Genomic DNA, 19,622 nt, shown 5'->3' with positions numbered 1-19,622 from the left:
GTTATGGTCAATGTTAAAGTTTTTTCATAAGTACGTAAATATTTAAGGTCAAGGTCAAAGTTACTGATATCCAATGAAAGGACTTGCCACAAAGAATACATACGAGGGTTGTCCCGTTAAATCGTGGACAAATTGTCTAGTTTGAAAAATAATCATCACTGCGTTCTGAAAGTTTCACTACTTTTTAGTACATATATTATAAATATTCATAGCAAATTTCAAATAGATATGTGCATAAATAAATAAATTGTGATATTTTATGTTATGTACTGTAGCGCCCTACGGCGCACGGATGATAACGTCGACGTGTCTAAAACAGCGTCACGCTTCATGTTTGCTAAAATAAAGTTGGATATGCCCCACTTAAATTTAGAAATTTTATTGATTTACATACGTGAGTGTTTATTACCAGTTAAGGAACCAATGTGGCACACTCATGTGATGTTCTGAATATTTATGAGCAAGTTACGGACAGTATTCTCACCATCAGTCAAGTAAATGAGAATCTCATATCGACGGTCGACAGTGACAGCGTCTTTTACTATTACAATGGCAGTCTGTCCGCATGTTTTGTACTATCTGGGGACTCAATCAAGAAGACTTTGTTAAGAAAACGTCCATTTTATTTGTATACTAAAAGTCTGGTGATATTTTTCATATTTTTGTTCTTCCGCATTCATTTAAATTCTTTTAAAGTGTCATTAAAACATCCTAATCTAACTGAACTGCTCTCCGGTGCGCCGTAATGTCATGAAACGTCGCCATTTTTCGTGTATTTTGTATACAACTTTTCCATTTCGAATGCTCGGGAAACAGCCAAAATTTAACCAAATGCCTTGAAATTTTCAAAAAGACGATAGAATTGATTAAGGAATCGAATTAGGATAATTTTCATCCTAATCTTATGCATTGAAAACTTTTATTACGAATGAATACTTGTATATTCTCTAATACAACCTTGTTATTTTTACCGTGCGCCGTAGGACCGTACCCTGTGCACCTTCAAGCAGAATAAAATCTTTATTTTTGTATATATATTATCAAAAACATTATGATACACTTAAATATGATGAATAAACATTTACTGAAAATTTCAGCTTAGTGCGCCCATTACTTTTCGAGAAAAACGCTTTGTCTACGATTTTACGGGACAACCCTCGTATATTAAATAAAAAATTCCTAGTATCAACCGTTAAAAAGTTGTGACCAAAGTTAAAGTTTTTTAAAAAAGTAGTTAAAACTCCAATGTCAAAGTCAAAGGGTCAAAGTTGTTGGTATCCAATGAAAGGTCTTCTCACAAGTATTACGTATGTGAAGTACGAAAGCCTTAGTTCTCACCGTTCAAAAGATATGGTCAAGGTTAAAGTTTTTTCATAAGTACGTAAATCTCCAAGGTCAAGGTCAAAAGGTCAAGGTTGTTGGTATCCAATGAAATGTCTTGCCACAAGAAATACATATGTGAGATATAAAAGTCCTAGTATCTACTGTTAAAAAGTTGTGACCAAGGTTAAAGTTTTTTAAAAGTAGTTAAAACTCCAGGGTCAAGGTCAAAGGGTCAAAGTTATTGGTATCCAATGAAAGGTCTTCTCACAAGTATTACATATGTGAAGCACGAAAGCCTTAGTCCTCACCGTTCAAAAGATATGGTCAAGGTTAAAGTTTTTTAATAAGTACGTAAATCTCCAAGGTCAAGGTCAGAAGGTCAAGGTTGTTGTTATCCAATGAAAGGTCTTGCCACAAACAATATTTAATCATGTGAAATATGAAAGTCCTAGTATCTACTATTCAAAAGTTATGGCCAAAGTAAAAGTTTGGAATTTTTGTGTAAAAGTGGGTCAAACTCCAAGGTCAAGGTCAAAAGGTCAAATTTGGTGGCACCCAAAGAAAGGTCTTGTCACAAGGAATACACATGTGAAATATGAAAGTCATAGCTCTACTAAATCAAAAGTTATGGGCAAGGTTAAAGTTTTTGTGACGGACAGACTGACAGACGGACAGACTGACAGACTGACGGACAGACGAATGAGATTTAATGTCCCCTCGCTTTCGCGAAAGCGGGGGACAATAAGAGCCAGGACTCAAAGGGATATTGTATGCTTTGTTGTGAAGTGTAATTGAAACTCAATAAATACAACTCACTAGAGTGTGGAATATTTATTTTGTTGTCATCTGTGCAGATGCTTAAACTGCATCTGTGTCATGTTTATTGTATGTTATTAGAGGCAGCCCTTAGTAGGTAGTGTTGTAGGAAAGAAGAAATGATAAGAAAATAAACGTCTGGAGAGGGAATCAAACCTTGGACTCCTGTATCATTGATCAGGTGCTTTATCAAATGAGCTATCCAGATCAATATCCACACATCAAGCCGAAACTTCTACAGTTGTCAGATCCAGCATTTCTTTGTTTGTAATCTTAAGATTTAAATATATTTTTTTAAAATATGCAAGCAGTATTCAGTTTAGCATATTGTTTTAAGATTTTGGTATTTTTTTTTATGCCAGCAATCACAATTTTAAAGTCATATATGGTGTATTTTTGATCAAAAATACATTCAGACTAACTAAAACTAAAAAGATCTTTCTATTTGTTTTATTACTTTATATTAAGATAGGACTTTCCTGAAAATTTGAATCAACCACGTTTCATAGGTTTCAAAAATTTTAAACAATAATCTATTAATATCCGACTTGGAATTTAAATAACAGACACAGTTTAAATCGTGGGTATATTCAAGTTTAAGCATCTGCACAGATGACAACAAAATAAATATTCCACACTCTAGTGAGTTGTATTTATTGAGTTTCAATTACACTTCACAACAAAGCATACAATATCCCTTTGACTCCTGGCTCTTATTTAACAATACATCTCGATTTTGTAGTAACAAAATGTGACTTGTTTTACAGACTTGTTATATTATTTATGAAAATAAATCCAAAACTCTTAATAATTCTCAGATACAGTCAAAACTGCTATAGCGACCCACTGTATTAAGCAACTCACTGTCACATGTGACCGTAAAAATCCCCCCCCCCCCAACGCTTTTCCCTATATATTCTACCTGCATTAAACGACCACCTGTCTAACGCGACCAACAACTGTGATTTTTCTGACCAATTTTTGCATTTTCAAGCAATTTTACTTGAATTTAATCAACTTTGGATTGTGTTTTATCATCACTGATCGATGAATATGATAACCAGGAGATCACCAGTGGAGGTGACACATAGCTGTGAAGGTGTCCAGCCCTGTAGTCTGATCACCTCCTCTGTCTGTCCATTCTTCACTTTATATACAGAACTTTCCAATCAGAGTACACTAGATCCCCATCACTTGTCAAGGCTAATTCATGTGGCCATTCTTCTGATTTTGTTTTGAATGTCTTTATTATTGAGCTTTGAATATTAAGACATTTCGTATCAATGACTTTCCTTGCCCTTATCCAGATTTCTCACCACCGAAACAGATAACACTGCAAAGCTTATCATACCCTGCATCTATAGCAGTTATAAGTTCAGGTTCCTCCAACAGTTCTTTGATGGATGTTTCTGGTTTCTTCATTGTGTAACCACTTTCATCAGCTGTAGTGGATAAGGGTTTCAGGGATCTAAACAATGAGTAGAACTGATCTGTATCTGTTGTCGTTGGACTGAACGTTGGCAAAGATACTAAAACTTTGGGAGAAAGTTTGCTGAATTCTTTGGTTTGGAAGATCTATTTCATAGTCCGTTCAATTCTTCATTCAATTCTTCAATTCTATGCAATTCTAGCAACGTTCCTTTTATCCTAAATTTTAGTAGTAGCAACGCTCCTTCTATCCTATATTTTAGTTAATTCCATCCAAATAATTTTGCAGCATGCTCATACATGTATGCTTGATATCTGAGTTTATATGCCTTTTTCTAATTCTTCATATGTGAGGAAAACTAAGCTTTCTAATTCGTCCGTATCTTTTCTAATTACTCCTTTTTTGCATTATAAACATCCGAAAGGATTGAAATTTTATGTCCCTTGTGTGTATTCGATATTATGGAACAAAAAGAACATACAGAAATATCGCATTCTTCACAATGAAATTTACATCTTTTCGTTTAATGTGTTGTACATATAGGATAAATCAAGGTTGATTTGCTCTGCTGGACTGGGACTATTTTATCTTTATCATAGTCATCACAAATATTCTTCCCTGTACATATAACGCACAAGTTGACTTGACAAAAATTACAGTACATCTGTACTATTGCGTCTTGGCAAAGGTCACATTGAATGTTATCTTGGACATTTTTGCTGGGATTCATGCTGAATCTGAAATACAAATGAATAGACAGTTTTATTAATTGATATATATTATTTGGAACTGGGTTTAAAAATGAAAACAATTTAATATACAGAATATGAAAAAAATAATTATATTGGTTTGACAAATATTGATTATTAGCGACTTCAGTTTGAAAAAAAAATTGTTTTTTTCTTTTCATACAATAAAATAACTATTAATAGGGATGGGTATCGCCAAAAATTTCATATTGAGATGTATCACGATTTTTCACACAATATCACGATAATATCATGATATTTTTAAAAGCAGTTTTTACAATAATTTTATATGAAAAGTCATTATTTTTCTAAAAAATATGCTAGAAAAACAAAATTTGACTTTCTTGAAATTTTTATGTATATAAAATCAATTATGTTTGGACGGTAATATGCCACTCTTTTCACTTTTTACATTTTTTTATACTTTCTGTAATTGTAATTTGAAAGATTGAGCAAATAAATGAATAATTTCTGGACTGTATAATATGTACCTAAAGATCGGTATTTAGGTCTCCTTATCACGCAACAAAAAATCGCGATATACCCTAATTAATAATATGTTTAATATTCGAAAAAAATGCTCCATTCTTCTAAAAAACTAAAATATAATATTGTACAAGTTTAAAACACCACTTCTATTTTTGAGTTAACATAATTTTTAAGAAATCAATAATTTCATTTGAGATACTAGTATATCAAAGTACACACCCCCTACATTTATCATGCTAAAAGAAATTAAAACGCCTTTTTTTGGAATGCTAATTTAGTAACTTTCATCTATAATTTGATTATTTCAAACTTTCATGCTAAAAGAAGTTTCCTACATATAGAGTTACCTCTCTTTCTCTGCCCTTTAAATCCGAATAACTAGGATACAAATTGTTCTTAACAGGACAAGTGCATTTTAATTAGTAATTAGAAATCAATTAAATGAGGTTGAGACCACTAAATTTTTTCACATCAGCATAAATTTGTATGTTATATTAGCTACCTTCATAACATCATAAAAATCCTTACAAAAAAGATACATTGCGGGTTCCAGCAAATGTTCAACAAAGCCTCTATCGTTACTCCTCACTAATATATTGACAGTAGTGAAGGATAAACTTCAAGTGTACTGTGCAACAGCATATTTAAGAAGTGGCGTGAATCAGATGTGGATACTAGAAAATTCCAAAGAACGTTTGGACAATTTGAAAACACAAGAATTTACCAAAATCAACACATTAAAAACTTACGATTTTTCAACTTTATACACAACCATTCCCCACGATGAATTAAAGTCCAGGCTTTTTGATATCATTGACAGCTGCTTTTTCAATATAAATGGAACTCATAAATTAACTTATCTTGTCACTGGTCATTTGCAAAATTATTTTGTTAAAACACATTCTGATTGCACACACAAGTATTCTGAAGTTGACATCAAAGAGATGCTTGAGTTTCTGATAGACAATATCTATGTGGTTTTTGGAGACCAGGTATTCCAACAATCTATTGGAATTCCCATGGGTACCACTGCCCTCTGTTATTAGCAGACCTATTCATATGAAGAATTTGTGCAAAATCTTCTGCGTAAAAAGAGGAAAACACTTGCTGTGGCCTTCAACTCGACATTTAGATATATCGACGACGTATTGTCAATTAACAATGGTCATTTTCATTCCTACGTCGATACGATATATCCAGGTGAGCTTGAGATAAAAGATACCACGGAGTCTGACACATTTGTTTCACACCTGGATATTTTACTTGAAAAAGATGTTAATGCCTATCTAACAACCAAGCTACATGATAACCGTGATGACTTAAACTTTTCTATCGTCAACTTCCCTTACTTATGCAGCAATATACCTTCATACATGTAACCTGCGTACGGTGTGTATATATCTCAGTTGATTCGATACGCAAGAGCATGCTCTACGTACGAACAATTTCTTAAACGAGGTAAATTATTGACAAGCAAGTTGATGAAACAAGAATATCAACAGTGTCGTTTAAAGTCATCATGTCGTAAATTCTATGGTCGATACAACAATCTTGTCAGCAAATACATTTTATCATGGAGACAAATGCTGAATGAAGTTTTTCATACTAATTGTTAGTCCCTTATTTATACACTGAATTGACGACGGATTTCTCCGTTTTACAAGCAGCACACGGCGGGTGTGACCGGCCATCATGGAACGCTCACTCCTCCATGGCACCTGATCCCACCTCTGATGTTTCGGAGGTCCATGTTTTCTCTGCTCCTACTTTGTATTGTTTTATGGACTTTTATATTGAATGCTGTTTGTTATCTCCATATCCTTCAACTTTTGTACTTTATTGACTATTGAATGAGTTATCGTTTAGTCAAATGCTTACTGATTTTGTCATACTAATTGTTATGCCATTATTTACATACTGAATTTTCAACGGAGCGTTCTGTTATTTCCTGGCAAGAAGGACACGGTGTGACCGGTTAGCAGGGGATGTTCACTCCTCTATATGGAACCTAACCCCACCTCTGATGTTTTAGAGGTCCTTGTTTGCTCTGCTCCTATTTTGTAATGTTTAATGAACTTAAGTAATGTTTATTTGACTTGAATACTGTTCGTTATTTCCAGATGCATGGTGGGCTACTACAAGTTTCAATACGAACTCAATTTTGAAGAAAATTTAGGGCAATTTGAATTGTTCCTAGAAGCTCATTTTTATTTTTTTTTTATATTTATGAAAGGAATGAGTGTATTTTTCATGTGATATACATGCGAGTAGTATTAGACAGTACAAGGTACTCTTCAATTTCATCAAAATGTTTTATGAAAATGCAAAAGTCAGAAACGTACAGTATTTGAAGCAACTATAATCATATGTTTGACGAAAACATCTTTACGTAAAAAAGTGTCTTTCATAAAAGCTAGTGTACCCAACCTGTTAAACAGCACCAAAATCAGCACAAATTTTTAATAATTGAAGATTTTGAAATGATCATAAATACCTGAAATCCCTAAAAGGCGTACTCTGTACAGTAAAATCAGCATAAATTGTTGCATTTTTAATACTTTAATAAAAAAAATGTAGGGTGTTAAATTTACTGTGTCAGGGTATAAAGAGTATTTTTGAAAGCATGTCCTGAACAATATGCTTATAAAATACAGTATCACGTTTCACGTCACAATGGGTTTTGTATGAGAGTAACGAAGTTAAAAAGAGTAGATTCAAATTTTAATACAATGTAAAACATTGATAGTGATTTAAAAAAAATAGGATAAAAAGAATCTCCGATGATGTATTCTTGCATATGATAAAAGTACTTGCATATAGCAAATGTCAAGACACTGTACTATAGTGACACCTGCATAACTACACAGTAAAAGAAGAAAGCAAAATCCGGTTAAAATAATATTATCTATTTTTGAATTTAGGTGAAATTAACTAAATGCTTGATGCCGTGGAAAAAAAAGAATCAATATTTTTGGGGGGTTACTAGTATATATTTGCGATTGATAGGAAAATACTGCTTCAGGGGATTTAATTTACTAGTGGTTAGTCAATCGTGATTATATACTTTCTAAACCTAATTGACAGTATTCAAATGTATATGTATGTATCAATTCGTTGAAATTTTACTGTATGCTCTCAGATACTGGATCGTGTTTTACATCGCTGATATTTGTTTAAAAAAATCGTGTAAAAATATTATGAATTCATCTGTGCTCAAACATAGAGAACGAAAAATGTGCAGGAAAGGAAAAAAGGAAAAAAACTGAAAGGAAAAAAAAGCAGGGTAGCATAATACTCGATATTTTTTTGACAGCATGACCAAAAATTTGTCAGATGAGAATGTTAGTAGCTATGCACCAAAATCAATGTTCAGAATTACTCAACCGTAAAATGTATGACGTCACGTAGGGAATACACCAAAAAGCCAAAAACACGTGCAAATTGATGACGACGAGTTTGTCAACAAATCATATTGTACCATTTGCTGCACCAGGGGTATACACATTGTTTGTCAGTATTTAGAGACGATATGAATTTCATGCAATCTTGTTACAGTTTACAGAAGTGTAATGGGGTCGGGTTTTCGAATGGTCTAGGTAAGGAAAAAGTGAAACAGAAATGGTGGTTGTTTAGTTTCGTATAAACGTTAGACCTACTTTTTTTTATATATATAAATTCTTAAACACTAAAAAATATTAATTCTCAGATCATACAAGTAGTATGAAACTGCCTATGTACTGGGGCTGTACTGAGGTAATACATGCTGTGTTACAGGAACTCAGGGGACCTCTCTGGTGACGGAATGGATAAACATTAGTTTGTTTCATCTCTTACATACGGTCGTAAGACCTGAATAATACAGTGAGACGGCAGGGGATAAACAGCTAAGTGTTTCACAGTACACCAAAGCACGTAAGACCTGAATAAGGCTGTCACTTGGTTGTAGAGAGAGGTGGCATACCACAATTAGAGGTGGGGGAAGTGCCAAGATGCAGCAGTACTAGTGGAGAGGCAGGGCAAGAAGAAATTTACTTGCTGGAGACACCCGTTGACCACAGTTAGTGGTTGTCCAATTAAGAAGACACCCATTGTATTATTGTATTGTATTTGTATGTATTTGTTTTTAATTGAATTGGTCAACAAAAACCTGAGTTAACATGTTAACGAACCTAAGTGTAACGCCTCGGTAATACGACTTATCACCAAACACCAAGCTCGGCCGCGTTGCACGGTACAAAAGCAACAACATGTTACTGAGCAGTTTCTTGTAAATTTCCCCCCATAGCACGTGTTACCCGTTGTCAGAGAGGACCAGGAATGGTTTCCAACCAACCGTGACGATGACTTTAATGCGAAAGAGAGTCTCAACTATCGGGATATTCGTCCTGCCACCTGTTTAAGCGCCACCTTACTACCACAGAAAATCGTAATTAATACAGTAGACTATCATAATCATTACATTCACCCGAAAACTGAAAGAAACCAATTGCACAATTTGGGTTTTTGAGCCGGTCAACTTACTTTTGTGTTCGTCTGACTGGCGCATGCGCGCGTCGTTTGACTAATTTTTGGCTTGGTTACCAATGTCCAGTATAGCCAGGGTTTAAAAGATAATCATTCTGATAAAATTCTTGCAAAGAAGAATGAAGGTTGTGACAGATGCGCGGGTGAGACATTGAAGATATTGAAAGTTTTCGATTTTCACTTTTTGGGGGTATCGTCATGTGAGTTTCAATAAATCATGAATTATCGGACAAAATCCTTTGGTTACGTATTCTTTAAAGATTATTTTAACGTAAGATAGGATTACCGCAAAAAAAAAAAATTAAAAAAAAAAAAAATAAACAGAAAAATAAATTTAATTCACCTCAAAAGTTTACTCTGCGTTTCTTTTTCCTTTAAGTATATATTTGATTTTCTTTACAGCACCACTATAAAATTCTGCAACAAAAAGATTGTCTGTTTTATCCACATGTATGCCATGAGGACCTTTGAAATTACAGTTATCTATATAAAGAAGGAATTGTCCATTTTCGTCAAGAATGTGAATACAGTTATTAAGAAAGTCTGCTGTCAGGATCTGACTCTGACTGTCTGTTGCTATCCCAAGAGGTTCAAACGGTTTGTTTTGAGGAGTAGGACTTTGTCCAGTGTATCTAAATCTGAGTTTTCCGTTTTTGTTTACTACAACTACAGCATGACCTTTACTGTCAGCCACACAGACATCCTGGTTTCTGTTCTCAGTGATGTACTTGATTCTGTTATTTTCTGAATACAGGGGTCCACCCTCAGCATCAAACTGGATAGTTTGTTTTTCTACGGAACCCGAGTAACGGACAACTTTGGATTGTGTTCGATCATCACGGAACATGGCAACCAGGATATCACCAGAGGAGGTGACACAAATATTTGAAGGTGTCCAGTCTTGAAGTCTTATAATGTCCTCTATCTTCTTTTTTCTGACTTGATTCACAGTCCATTCTTTCCATCAGCGTACACGAGATCCCCATCATCTGTCAATGCAATATCATTCGGCTGTCCCCCTGATTTGGTCTTGATTTTCTTCAAGACTGAGCCGTGATTATTAAAGCATTTCATATCAATGTCCTTATTTGCCCTTGTCCAGATTTCTTCGTTACCGAAACAGGTAACACTTAGGAGATTTTCGTAGCCAGTTTTTATAGTAGTGATGAGCTCTGGTTTCTCTAGCAACTCTCTGGAAAGAGTCTCTGATTTCGACTTTTTAAGTTTGTAACCATTTTCTTCTGTTGTAATGTGTAAGGGTGTCAGGAATCCAAATATCTCGCAAAACTGATCTATATTTACTATCTTTGGACTGAACGTTGGCAGCGAAACTTGAACCTTTGGAGGAAGTTTGCGGAATTCTTTATTTTTAGAATTGTATTGCATGGTCAAGGACATTTCATTTGATTCTTTCATAAGATTCAATTCTAGCCTAGTTTCCTCAATCCAGAATTGTATTTGTTTGATTTCATGCAAATGTTCTTTGAGAATGATCATATGTTTGATTTTTTGTTCTTCAATTTCTACCTTCATTTTATCAACAATAGCATTGATTACCATGAGACAGTCTTCTCCGCGCCTGGTTACAGTTGTGGTAAGTGTATCATATTCTTTATCTAAGTTATCTATCTGATTTTCTAAGTCTCTTGCTACATCTTCATATGTTGGCGAAATTATGTTTTCGATTTCGTCGGTATCTTTAACGATGACTTCTCTTTTTGCATTATAAACATCCAAAAGAGTTGAAAGGCAATGTCCTTTGTGAATTTCAGATATTATTGAACACATAGAACATACAGAAACATCGCATTCTTTACAATGAAAATTACAACTTTTCGTTTGATGTGTGGTGCACTTAGGATAAATCAAGGTTGATTTTTTCTCCTGGAAAGGGACTATTTTATGTTTATGATAGTCATCGACAATATGTTTTCCTATACAAGAAATGCACAACTTGACCTGGCAGATATCACAGTACATCTGCACTACAGCGTCCTCACAAAGGTCACATCGAATGATATCTTGGGCACTTTTGATGGGATCCATTTCAATTCTAAAATATAAATGATATACGAGTATTGAAGAAGAGCATTATTCGTTTTAATGTTCTCATTAAGCAAATATTTATTAGCCCTCAGGGCTGAAAAATCTGTTATTGTGATTTTTCTATCTCTTAAATTGTAAGAAATTAATATATATATTATTGATGGTCAACATAATCCCTCATTTTCTATGCAAAAAGAAAACATCCGATTTATTACAAAGTCGTGCGATATAATTCTTTTCGGATATACAGTTACTTGTAAAATGATTTAAAAATTTCTTCTGAAGTCACATCATAAACTTATATCTTAGATACTTATCTAAAACGTTACATTCTGTTCTAATTAATTTTTCAGTTACTTACGTCAATAATGAAACTTTTTAAAGCACAGCATTTCATTAGATTGAGTTTTAGTTCCTTTCTGTAAAATTAACCTCCTATGGCATGGCTGGTGTTCAGTGGTGAACTTTGTTATCACCATTAGGCCTTACGGTATGTTACTCCTGATAAAAATTGTTCTAGAAGTAACTAATTAGATAACAACTCATAGAGTAAGATTCGTAATTTCAAAGCAAATTTGGTGTAAATGCACATCTTCCTGAGCAACGGTGATATTATTTTGACCTTTCTCTTCACTTTAATTTTAAATTGTATCTTATTTAATATTTTTGGAAAATTTGAAATCACAAAGATTTTACCAAATCCAACAGCTTAAAAACTTACGATTTTTAAAAAGATTATATACATCTATTACTATATATATAATACTATAGTCCAGGCTTTTTGATATCATTGACAGCTGCTTTTTGACAAGTTTATGAAACAGGAATTTCAGCAGTCTCGTTTCATCATTTCGTTTCATCATTTCGTAAGTTCTGTGGTCGATACAATGACCTTGTCAGCAAATACAATTTATCCATTGAGTCAAATGCTGACTGACGGTTTTCATATTAATTTTTAGTCCATTATTTATACACTGAATTGACGACGGATTTTGTCGCTATTTCCCGATAATGACAAGGAGCACACGACGATTGTGACCAGTCGGCAGGAGATGCTCACTCCTCCATGGCACCTGATCCCACCTCTGATGTTTTGGAGGTCCGTGTTTGCTCTGTTCCTATTTTGTATTGTTTTGTGGACTTTTGATTTTAAATACTGTTTGTTATCTCCATATGTTTCACAGAAATGGAACTCGTAAATTTACTTACCTAGTCATTGATCATTTGCAAAATTATTTTGTTAAAAAGCATTCTGATTGTACACACAAATATTCTAAAGATCAAAAAGATGCTTGAGTTTCTGATTGACAATATGTATATTGTCTTTTGAGACCAGGTCTTCCAACAATCGATTGGAATTCCCATGGGTACCAATTGCGTCTCGTTGTTAATTTTTTTTATTCTGATGAAGCAGACTTTGTATAAAATCTTATACCCGGTTTCGTGAATGAAAGAAAACACTGGCCTTCAACTCAACATTTATATATATATCGACGACATATTGTCAATTAACAATGTGTTTCCATTCTTATAATGACACGATATATCCCAGTGAGCTTTAGATAAAAGATACCACAGCGTCTGGCACATCTTTTTCAATATTTTATTTGAAAAAGATGTAAATGGTAGTCTAACAATCAATTCCTTTGATAAATGTGATAACTTTAACTTTGCAATCGTCAACTTCCCTTACTTATGCAGCAAAATACCTTCATCCTCTGCATACGGAGTTCATATATCTTAGTTGAGTTGATACTTAAGCAAGAACATGCTCTACGTGTGAAAAATTTCCTAATTCCTAAACGAGGTAAATTATGGAAAAACAATCTGAGCAAACAAGAATATCAGTAGTCCCCCAGTTTTAAAAATCACCAGCCTGTACTATTATGCAGAGTGGGTAAGACATGCCGACAAAATCCGGCGTTCTAATATCTGAGCACTATTTCTGATCATTGCTGTAATTTGTTTATGCAAGCGTGTTTTATAAGAAAAACTTAATTAAAATAATGAATGTACTTATTATAATGCCAAGCATCGGATTGCTGTGAATAAAAATCTTCATTTTACATCGAAGGAGTGCTTGAATGTACCCCCCCCCCCCCCCCCCCCCCATTTACAAATGTGGTCCAACAGATTATTTTAATTTCTTGGAAAATGGTAAAGTATGAATTAAATATATTTGTTATTATATCCCTACATTTTATCATAAAGAAATTATCTATATTGCAATGATAATTTTATCTAAAACGTCTGTTTAAACTGCAATCAAACCTTGACCGGAAAAAAAATCAAATTGAGGACGTGTCAGCTTTTATCTTAAGTCCTATAACATAATAGATTTTCGTCAAATAACTCATATTTTAAAGACATAACGTGCCTCAAAAATATTTCCAAATGATACTACAATATATATTGTATACGGTGTTTGCAAACAAATTGAGTAACGCGCCTTCTCCGTGATATGGTGTTTTGCATACAATAGATTTCCATTCACTTTATATGCATGTGTAATGTAAAAGTGTAGCTTCAATGCGTTTAAGATAATAACTGTTGTAACAGTGACGTAATAAAACAAAATCAACGTGTACGACATATGTTTACAACTATGTATGGCACGCCAAATTCACAAAAATGAGATAAACATTGTTTCACAGTCGATAAACTAGGTTTATCGGTTGTAAACTATAGTTTACGGACTGTAAACTGTACTAGTAGTTAACAACGTTAATCTATATTTTACATCTGTAAACCATAGTTAACGCGATAATCTATGTTTCACAACCGTAAACTATACTTAACACCGAAAACAATCATTTACGATTGCAAAACGTAGATTATCTGATAAATACAGTTTCACGATTTGTAAACTATATTTTACAAACCGTTAACTATAGTTAACGATCTGATAAATATAGTTTCACGATTTGTGAAACTATGATTAACAACTCTTAACTATAGTTTACGATTGTAAACTATAGTTTACAAACGTGAATCTATGTTTATCAACAAAATCTATTGTTAACGTTTATTACAGACAGATAAACTTAGATTAGCATTCGTAAACTATAGTTAACAACCGTTAAATATAGTTTCACAGATGAAAACTATACTTAACGAATCGTAAACCTATAGTTTACGGTTTGTAAACTATAGTTTACAAACGATAAACATAGTTTATCAATTGTGAAACTAGGTTTAGCTCATTTTTGTGAATTTGGCGTGCCATAACTATGCTCTAAATAAAATGAATTCTCTACTAACTTGCATGTTAAAGTCAATAATCTCACATTCTTACATTTCATATGAGCTTTTCGAAATTAAAAGAATAAAGACAGTTCTATAAATAAATCAACATCCTGTACTAATATGCAGAGAAGGAAAGGCATGCTGGCAAATCCTATATATTTTTACCTGGGGTTTATTTGGCTAATTGCATTTATGTTATTTGTTTAATATTAAAACATGTTCTTATAAGGAAAATGATTTAAATATACTTATAATGCCAAACACCAGATTGCAAGGCAGTAAAGAATTTTTACTGCTACAAAACTAAAAGTAAAAATTGTTAAAAAATGAAGTCGACACTCCTTATCATTAATAATGTGCTGCTTATAATTTTACATGTATGATTATATGAAGTAATGGCAGAGGACAGTGAGGGAAAAAGCCTAGGAGTGATCATAAAACGAAGTCTGATTTGTTAGTATTGTGAGATAATATTGTATCAGTCGAATGCACAACTGCAAGCATTATACCTGGAATTACCACATTTGGATATCTAAGTATTTCTCAGTTTTGTGCGTCTACAAGAGAGGGTCTTGCGACAGGGAATTTACAACTCTGGATCCAGGGAAGAAAACATCCTGGTTTAATAAGAAAATATTTATCACGTTAATAAATAATCTGCCATGTATCCTCAATAAAGTAACTCTTTGTTATTAAAAGTGGTGCGTATATATTTATTCAATTTCAATATTCTGATCTTTCTGTTTTGAGCGTCATCTATGTCAGAGGCCTTGTCAATGTATTGTTAATGAATTGCTCATGTTTGACGTGCTTTGTGTCACATGTTAAAATTCTAACATTCAAATAATTTTAATTTTTAGAATTATATATGTATTTTTCAACATTTTATTATTCATTCAGCGGTCTGATTTTTCATCCATATTTTGGTAAAAAAAAGAAGTTAAATATAGAATTTGACAAAAGCATATGAACTGTTTGATTATCTATATAGCAGAATCTTCGTACAATATAAAAAATTACAGCTCCTATTTTCCAAAAAGCATCTTAGGTTCGTTGTGAGTAGGAAATCACGAGAAATCTTAAATTTCTTTTACATTTTTTTAATTGTATTTGGAAGAAATGAGATACTTTGTTAAACAGTTAGGAATTACAGATTTGAAAAATGTTAATCTTTGTCGTAACTATTTTAATGAAAAGTGTCAATGATCAAATAAAGAACCTACGTCTTGAAGAAATATGTGTAATAAAAAAAACAAAAAAACAAAACAAGATCACAATGAAATATGTGGATCACTTAATTCTTGCGACTCTTTATTTTCTCGAGACAGTTATTGACTCTTGATAAGCGACATGCAGGAATTTTTCACAAATTGTGGTTTTTGCTCTATATAATCGTAAGGTTTACCTTTATACGTAAGAATCAAAATTTCGCGAGCTCTCTGTCTGGCGTAATTACGCGAAAATATGTTGAGTTCTCGCAAATAAAAAGTGATTTACTATATTCGTCCTGTTTATTGCGTTGAGGGGGATTCCTTAGTTCATATTCGACACCAATGCTGATAAGGATGTAGTGGGTAACTACCTGACACAGTGTCATTAAGAGATATCACGTCTATACCTGTGAGTTATTCCTTAAGTTTAATATCGAAAACATTATAATTTCACATACCCGTCAATTACTCGTATACGTAAAAAAATTTCAATATTGATTATTTGCTAGGAATCGTTTCTTAAAAGTTCTAATAGAAATTAATTATACACCATAATGATAAATCTGTTGGAATGCCCATGGTTACACATTGCGCCCTTTAATAGCAAATTCATTTGAAATACAATTTATTCTAAATCTGATATAGAAGAACATTTGCTTGCACTTTAACTCGACATTTCAATACCGGTGTCTATCGACGACGTATCATCAATCTACAATAGTTATTTCCATTCATAAGTAGACACGGTATATCTCAATAGGCCTAAAATAAAAGATACCACAGAATCAAACACACATGTTTCATATTTACATTGTATATATTTAACTAGAAAAAGGACACAAACGGTAACCTAACAACTAAGCTTAAAGCTGAACACTACTTGTAAAAGTCATAGCTCGCCACATTTCCCGTTCATCGACGCTCTACAACCCCTATATATGGAGCAGATCTGTTAACAGTTAATGCATTTCGCTGTAGAGGTCCGACGAGTGTAGACGTACATCTTACGATGCCCTGCTACTCGGTCGCAATGAAATTATCAAATTTTATGATTTTTATTCTAAAACAGGAGAAAAGTATCATGAAAAATACAAGTCAAAACATTATTATTTCCAACAGAAAATGCACACAAAAAAAGAATATACGAAAAAAAATCAAAGATCACGAAAGGAATACTACATGTCGGCCACGATTTCAAGTGTGCAATTGGGTGAAACGAAATCGAAGGGTTTATATATCCGTCTGACGGTGTCTATTTATGAAAAGTGTTCAGCTTTAATGATGTACACAAAAAGACTGTTTAGGGAATCTCTAAACACAATCAGAAACTGTTTTTGGACTCGGAGAAAAATATATCATATAAAGATATATATATTAAGACTTTTTTTTTTATTCATTTAGAACATAGGGTGCGTGCCTTATTTGCGCATGAAAAATGCTCAAAGACAATGGACTATTTGTGAGCAGAAATCACTGTTGTGTACTTACATTGGGAAAATTAATGAAAATAATTAATTAAATTTCTTACTCTTGGTCTAATACATTGCTAAAAATATTTTAATCTATTATAAATTATGTCATTAACGTTATATTATAATTTCTTTAATCTTACATCTTATGACAGATCACTCTAACTGTATAAAATACCTAATAAATAGAGCTCTTTCGTTTGCAGTGTTTAGAGCGTCCTTAAGCTGGGATTTATCATTTTCGACGGTTACATTTCTCAGTTGATTCGATATGCAAGGTCATGTTCTACTAATATACACTTGCTGTTGTTGACAAAAAGTTGACGATACAAAACTATTCATAGGCAATTTGAAAGTCCTTTTTTCGTACGTTTTATGGTCGATAAAATTCTCCTTCTTATTTGTATACTTTTAATGGACATTTGCGCTTGTATATTGTTTATTATCTCCATATATTCGAGGTTTTTTAGAAAAGTTTGTGGACATGTTAATTAGCAAAAAAATGTTATGTGTGCCTTCGAAATGATTGAATTCTTATTTTTTGCTTATTTGTTTTCAGAAAAAAAATCAAATCCATTTACTATAAGTCTGACATTATACGATGATTAGAACTGTATGCCCAAAGGATTCAAATTAACGCTCTTCGATCATGAAATTTGCCGGCTTGAAGTGTCGTAGTTCATAACCTCATGAATCTCCAAAAATTAAATGCATTTCATAAAATAAACTCCATATCTATGCCGTTTGTTTTAACTGGAGCCAATCACTGACATAAAAAATTAAATCGAAGAAGTCATTACATGTAGGCTTTTTTCTTCACTGTCCTCTTCCATTATTTCATTTGATCGTCCATGTAATATCATAAGTAGCACAAAAAAATAATTAGGCGTGTCGATTTCATTGTCATGAATGTTTTTCTTTTAATCACAGTTTTGTAACACTAAATTATTCCTGTAATCGCTTGAAATCCGACGTTTGGCATTGTAAGTATATTCAAAGCATTTTTCCTTATAAAAGGCAATTTAAAATAAACAAATTACGTAGATAAGGCCCCAGGTAATAATGACATCGGATTTCAAGCGATTACAGGAATATTTTACTGTTATGAAAGTGTGATAAAAAGAAAAATATTCATGACAATGAAATCGACACGTCTTATTATTATTTTTGTGCTACTTATGATATTACATGTAGGATTAAATGAAATAACGACAAAAGACAGTGAAGGAAAAAGCCGAGGAGTGATGGTAAAAAGAATTATGTTTTGTAAGTATTGTGAGTAAATATTGATCAGTCAATTGCACGACTGTATGCATTATATATTAGTTATTGTCACACTTTTATATCTAAATATTTCTGTATTTCATTTTATTTAGCGTCTATAAGAAGGAAATCAAAGCGATTACATGGAATTCACAACACTGGGTCTAGGAGAAGAAAACGTCCCACTTTAATACGAAAAAAAGATGTAGCATAAATCATGCTTTGCAAATTCTTGTCTATAAATTAATACATTAGGATACACTGTGGCGTGTGAATTGTATACATGTACTTAATTTCAATATTCTGATTTTCATTTTTTGAGCGTCAGCTATATCAGAGGCCTTGCCAATGTACTGTTAGGGAACTGCTAAAGTCAAACATGCTTTGTGTCGCATATTATAGTTTAACATTAGAATAACTATTATTTTTAGAGTGAGATTTCTATTTGTTCTATATTTTAGTCATTTAACTCATTGGTAAGATGTCTCTTTCTTATATTGAGTATAAAAATGGTGTTCAATAAAAATTTGACAAAAGCATTCCTTGTTTTTAATTTACAAATTATAGAATCTCAGTCTTGGCACAATAAAACAACTTAATTACAACTTTTAAAAGTTTCCCACAAGAAGGATATGGAGATAACGAACAGTATTCAATATCAAAGTCCATAAAACAATACAAAATAGGAGCAGAGCAAACAAGCATTGCAAGAATAAACTTACTGTTGTAACTTGAAGGTGAGTGTTCCAACGTATGCCTGCTGTATTAAATTATCCTCAAACACTACGAACAAAATAAGATTTATTACAACAAGAGGCCCAGGGGCCACATCGCTCACCTGAGCAATTGGCTAGGAAAAAGCATAGATCAGATCAGAACTGAATGTTTACTGAGGTTGGGTGTGTGGGGAGGGGGGTGCGCTTGGGGTGCTTGAATTTTAACACCCCCCCAGGGGGTCATGATTTAAACAAATTAGAATCTACACTACCTGAGGATAATTCCCCATAAATATCACTAAGCATAGCTTTGAAGTACTTGAAAAGAAGATTTTAAAAGG

The 19,622-nt window shown here is 33.0% G+C and overlaps 2 protein-coding genes and 1 long non-coding RNA gene across 3 annotated transcripts; 1 reads left to right on the top strand and 2 right to left on the bottom strand.

The window, feature by feature from the left end:
* Positions 1 to 3,176: 3,176 nt before the first annotated feature.
* Positions 3,177 to 10,177, bottom strand: LOC134260182 (uncharacterized). Its single transcript, XM_062742767.1, has 3 exons — positions 9,808 to 10,177; positions 3,456 to 3,581; positions 3,177 to 3,286 (listed from the first exon to the last, which is right to left on the bottom strand). The coding sequence occupies exons 1-3, from the start codon at positions 10,175 to 10,177 to the stop codon at positions 3,177 to 3,179; spliced, it is 606 nt and encodes a 201-aa protein (XP_062598751.1).
* A 98-nt stretch (positions 10,178 to 10,275) lies between these two features.
* LOC134260178 (uncharacterized) lies at positions 10,276 to 10,716 on the bottom strand. Its single transcript, XM_062742765.1, has one exon. The coding sequence runs from the start codon at positions 10,714 to 10,716 to the stop codon at positions 10,276 to 10,278; it is 441 nt and encodes a 146-aa protein (XP_062598749.1).
* A 7,613-nt stretch (positions 10,717 to 18,329) lies between these two features.
* Positions 18,330 to 19,104, top strand: LOC134260180 (uncharacterized). Its single transcript, XR_009990483.1, has 2 exons — positions 18,330 to 18,568; positions 18,679 to 19,104. It is a non-coding gene; the product is annotated as an uncharacterized LOC134260180 (long non-coding RNA).
* The last annotated feature ends 518 nt before the right edge of the window (positions 19,105 to 19,622 follow it).

This window comes from Saccostrea cucullata, unplaced genomic scaffold (assembly GCF_032062105.1).
Source record: "Saccostrea cucullata isolate Sc308-1 unplaced genomic scaffold, CSIRO_AGI_Scuc_v1 ctg2201, whole genome shotgun sequence".
NCBI classification, from domain to species: domain Eukaryota; kingdom Metazoa; phylum Mollusca; class Bivalvia; order Ostreida; family Ostreidae; genus Saccostrea; species Saccostrea cuccullata.
Note: the sequence above shows the minus strand (reverse complement) of the source record. Positions and strands in the feature narration are given on the sequence as shown.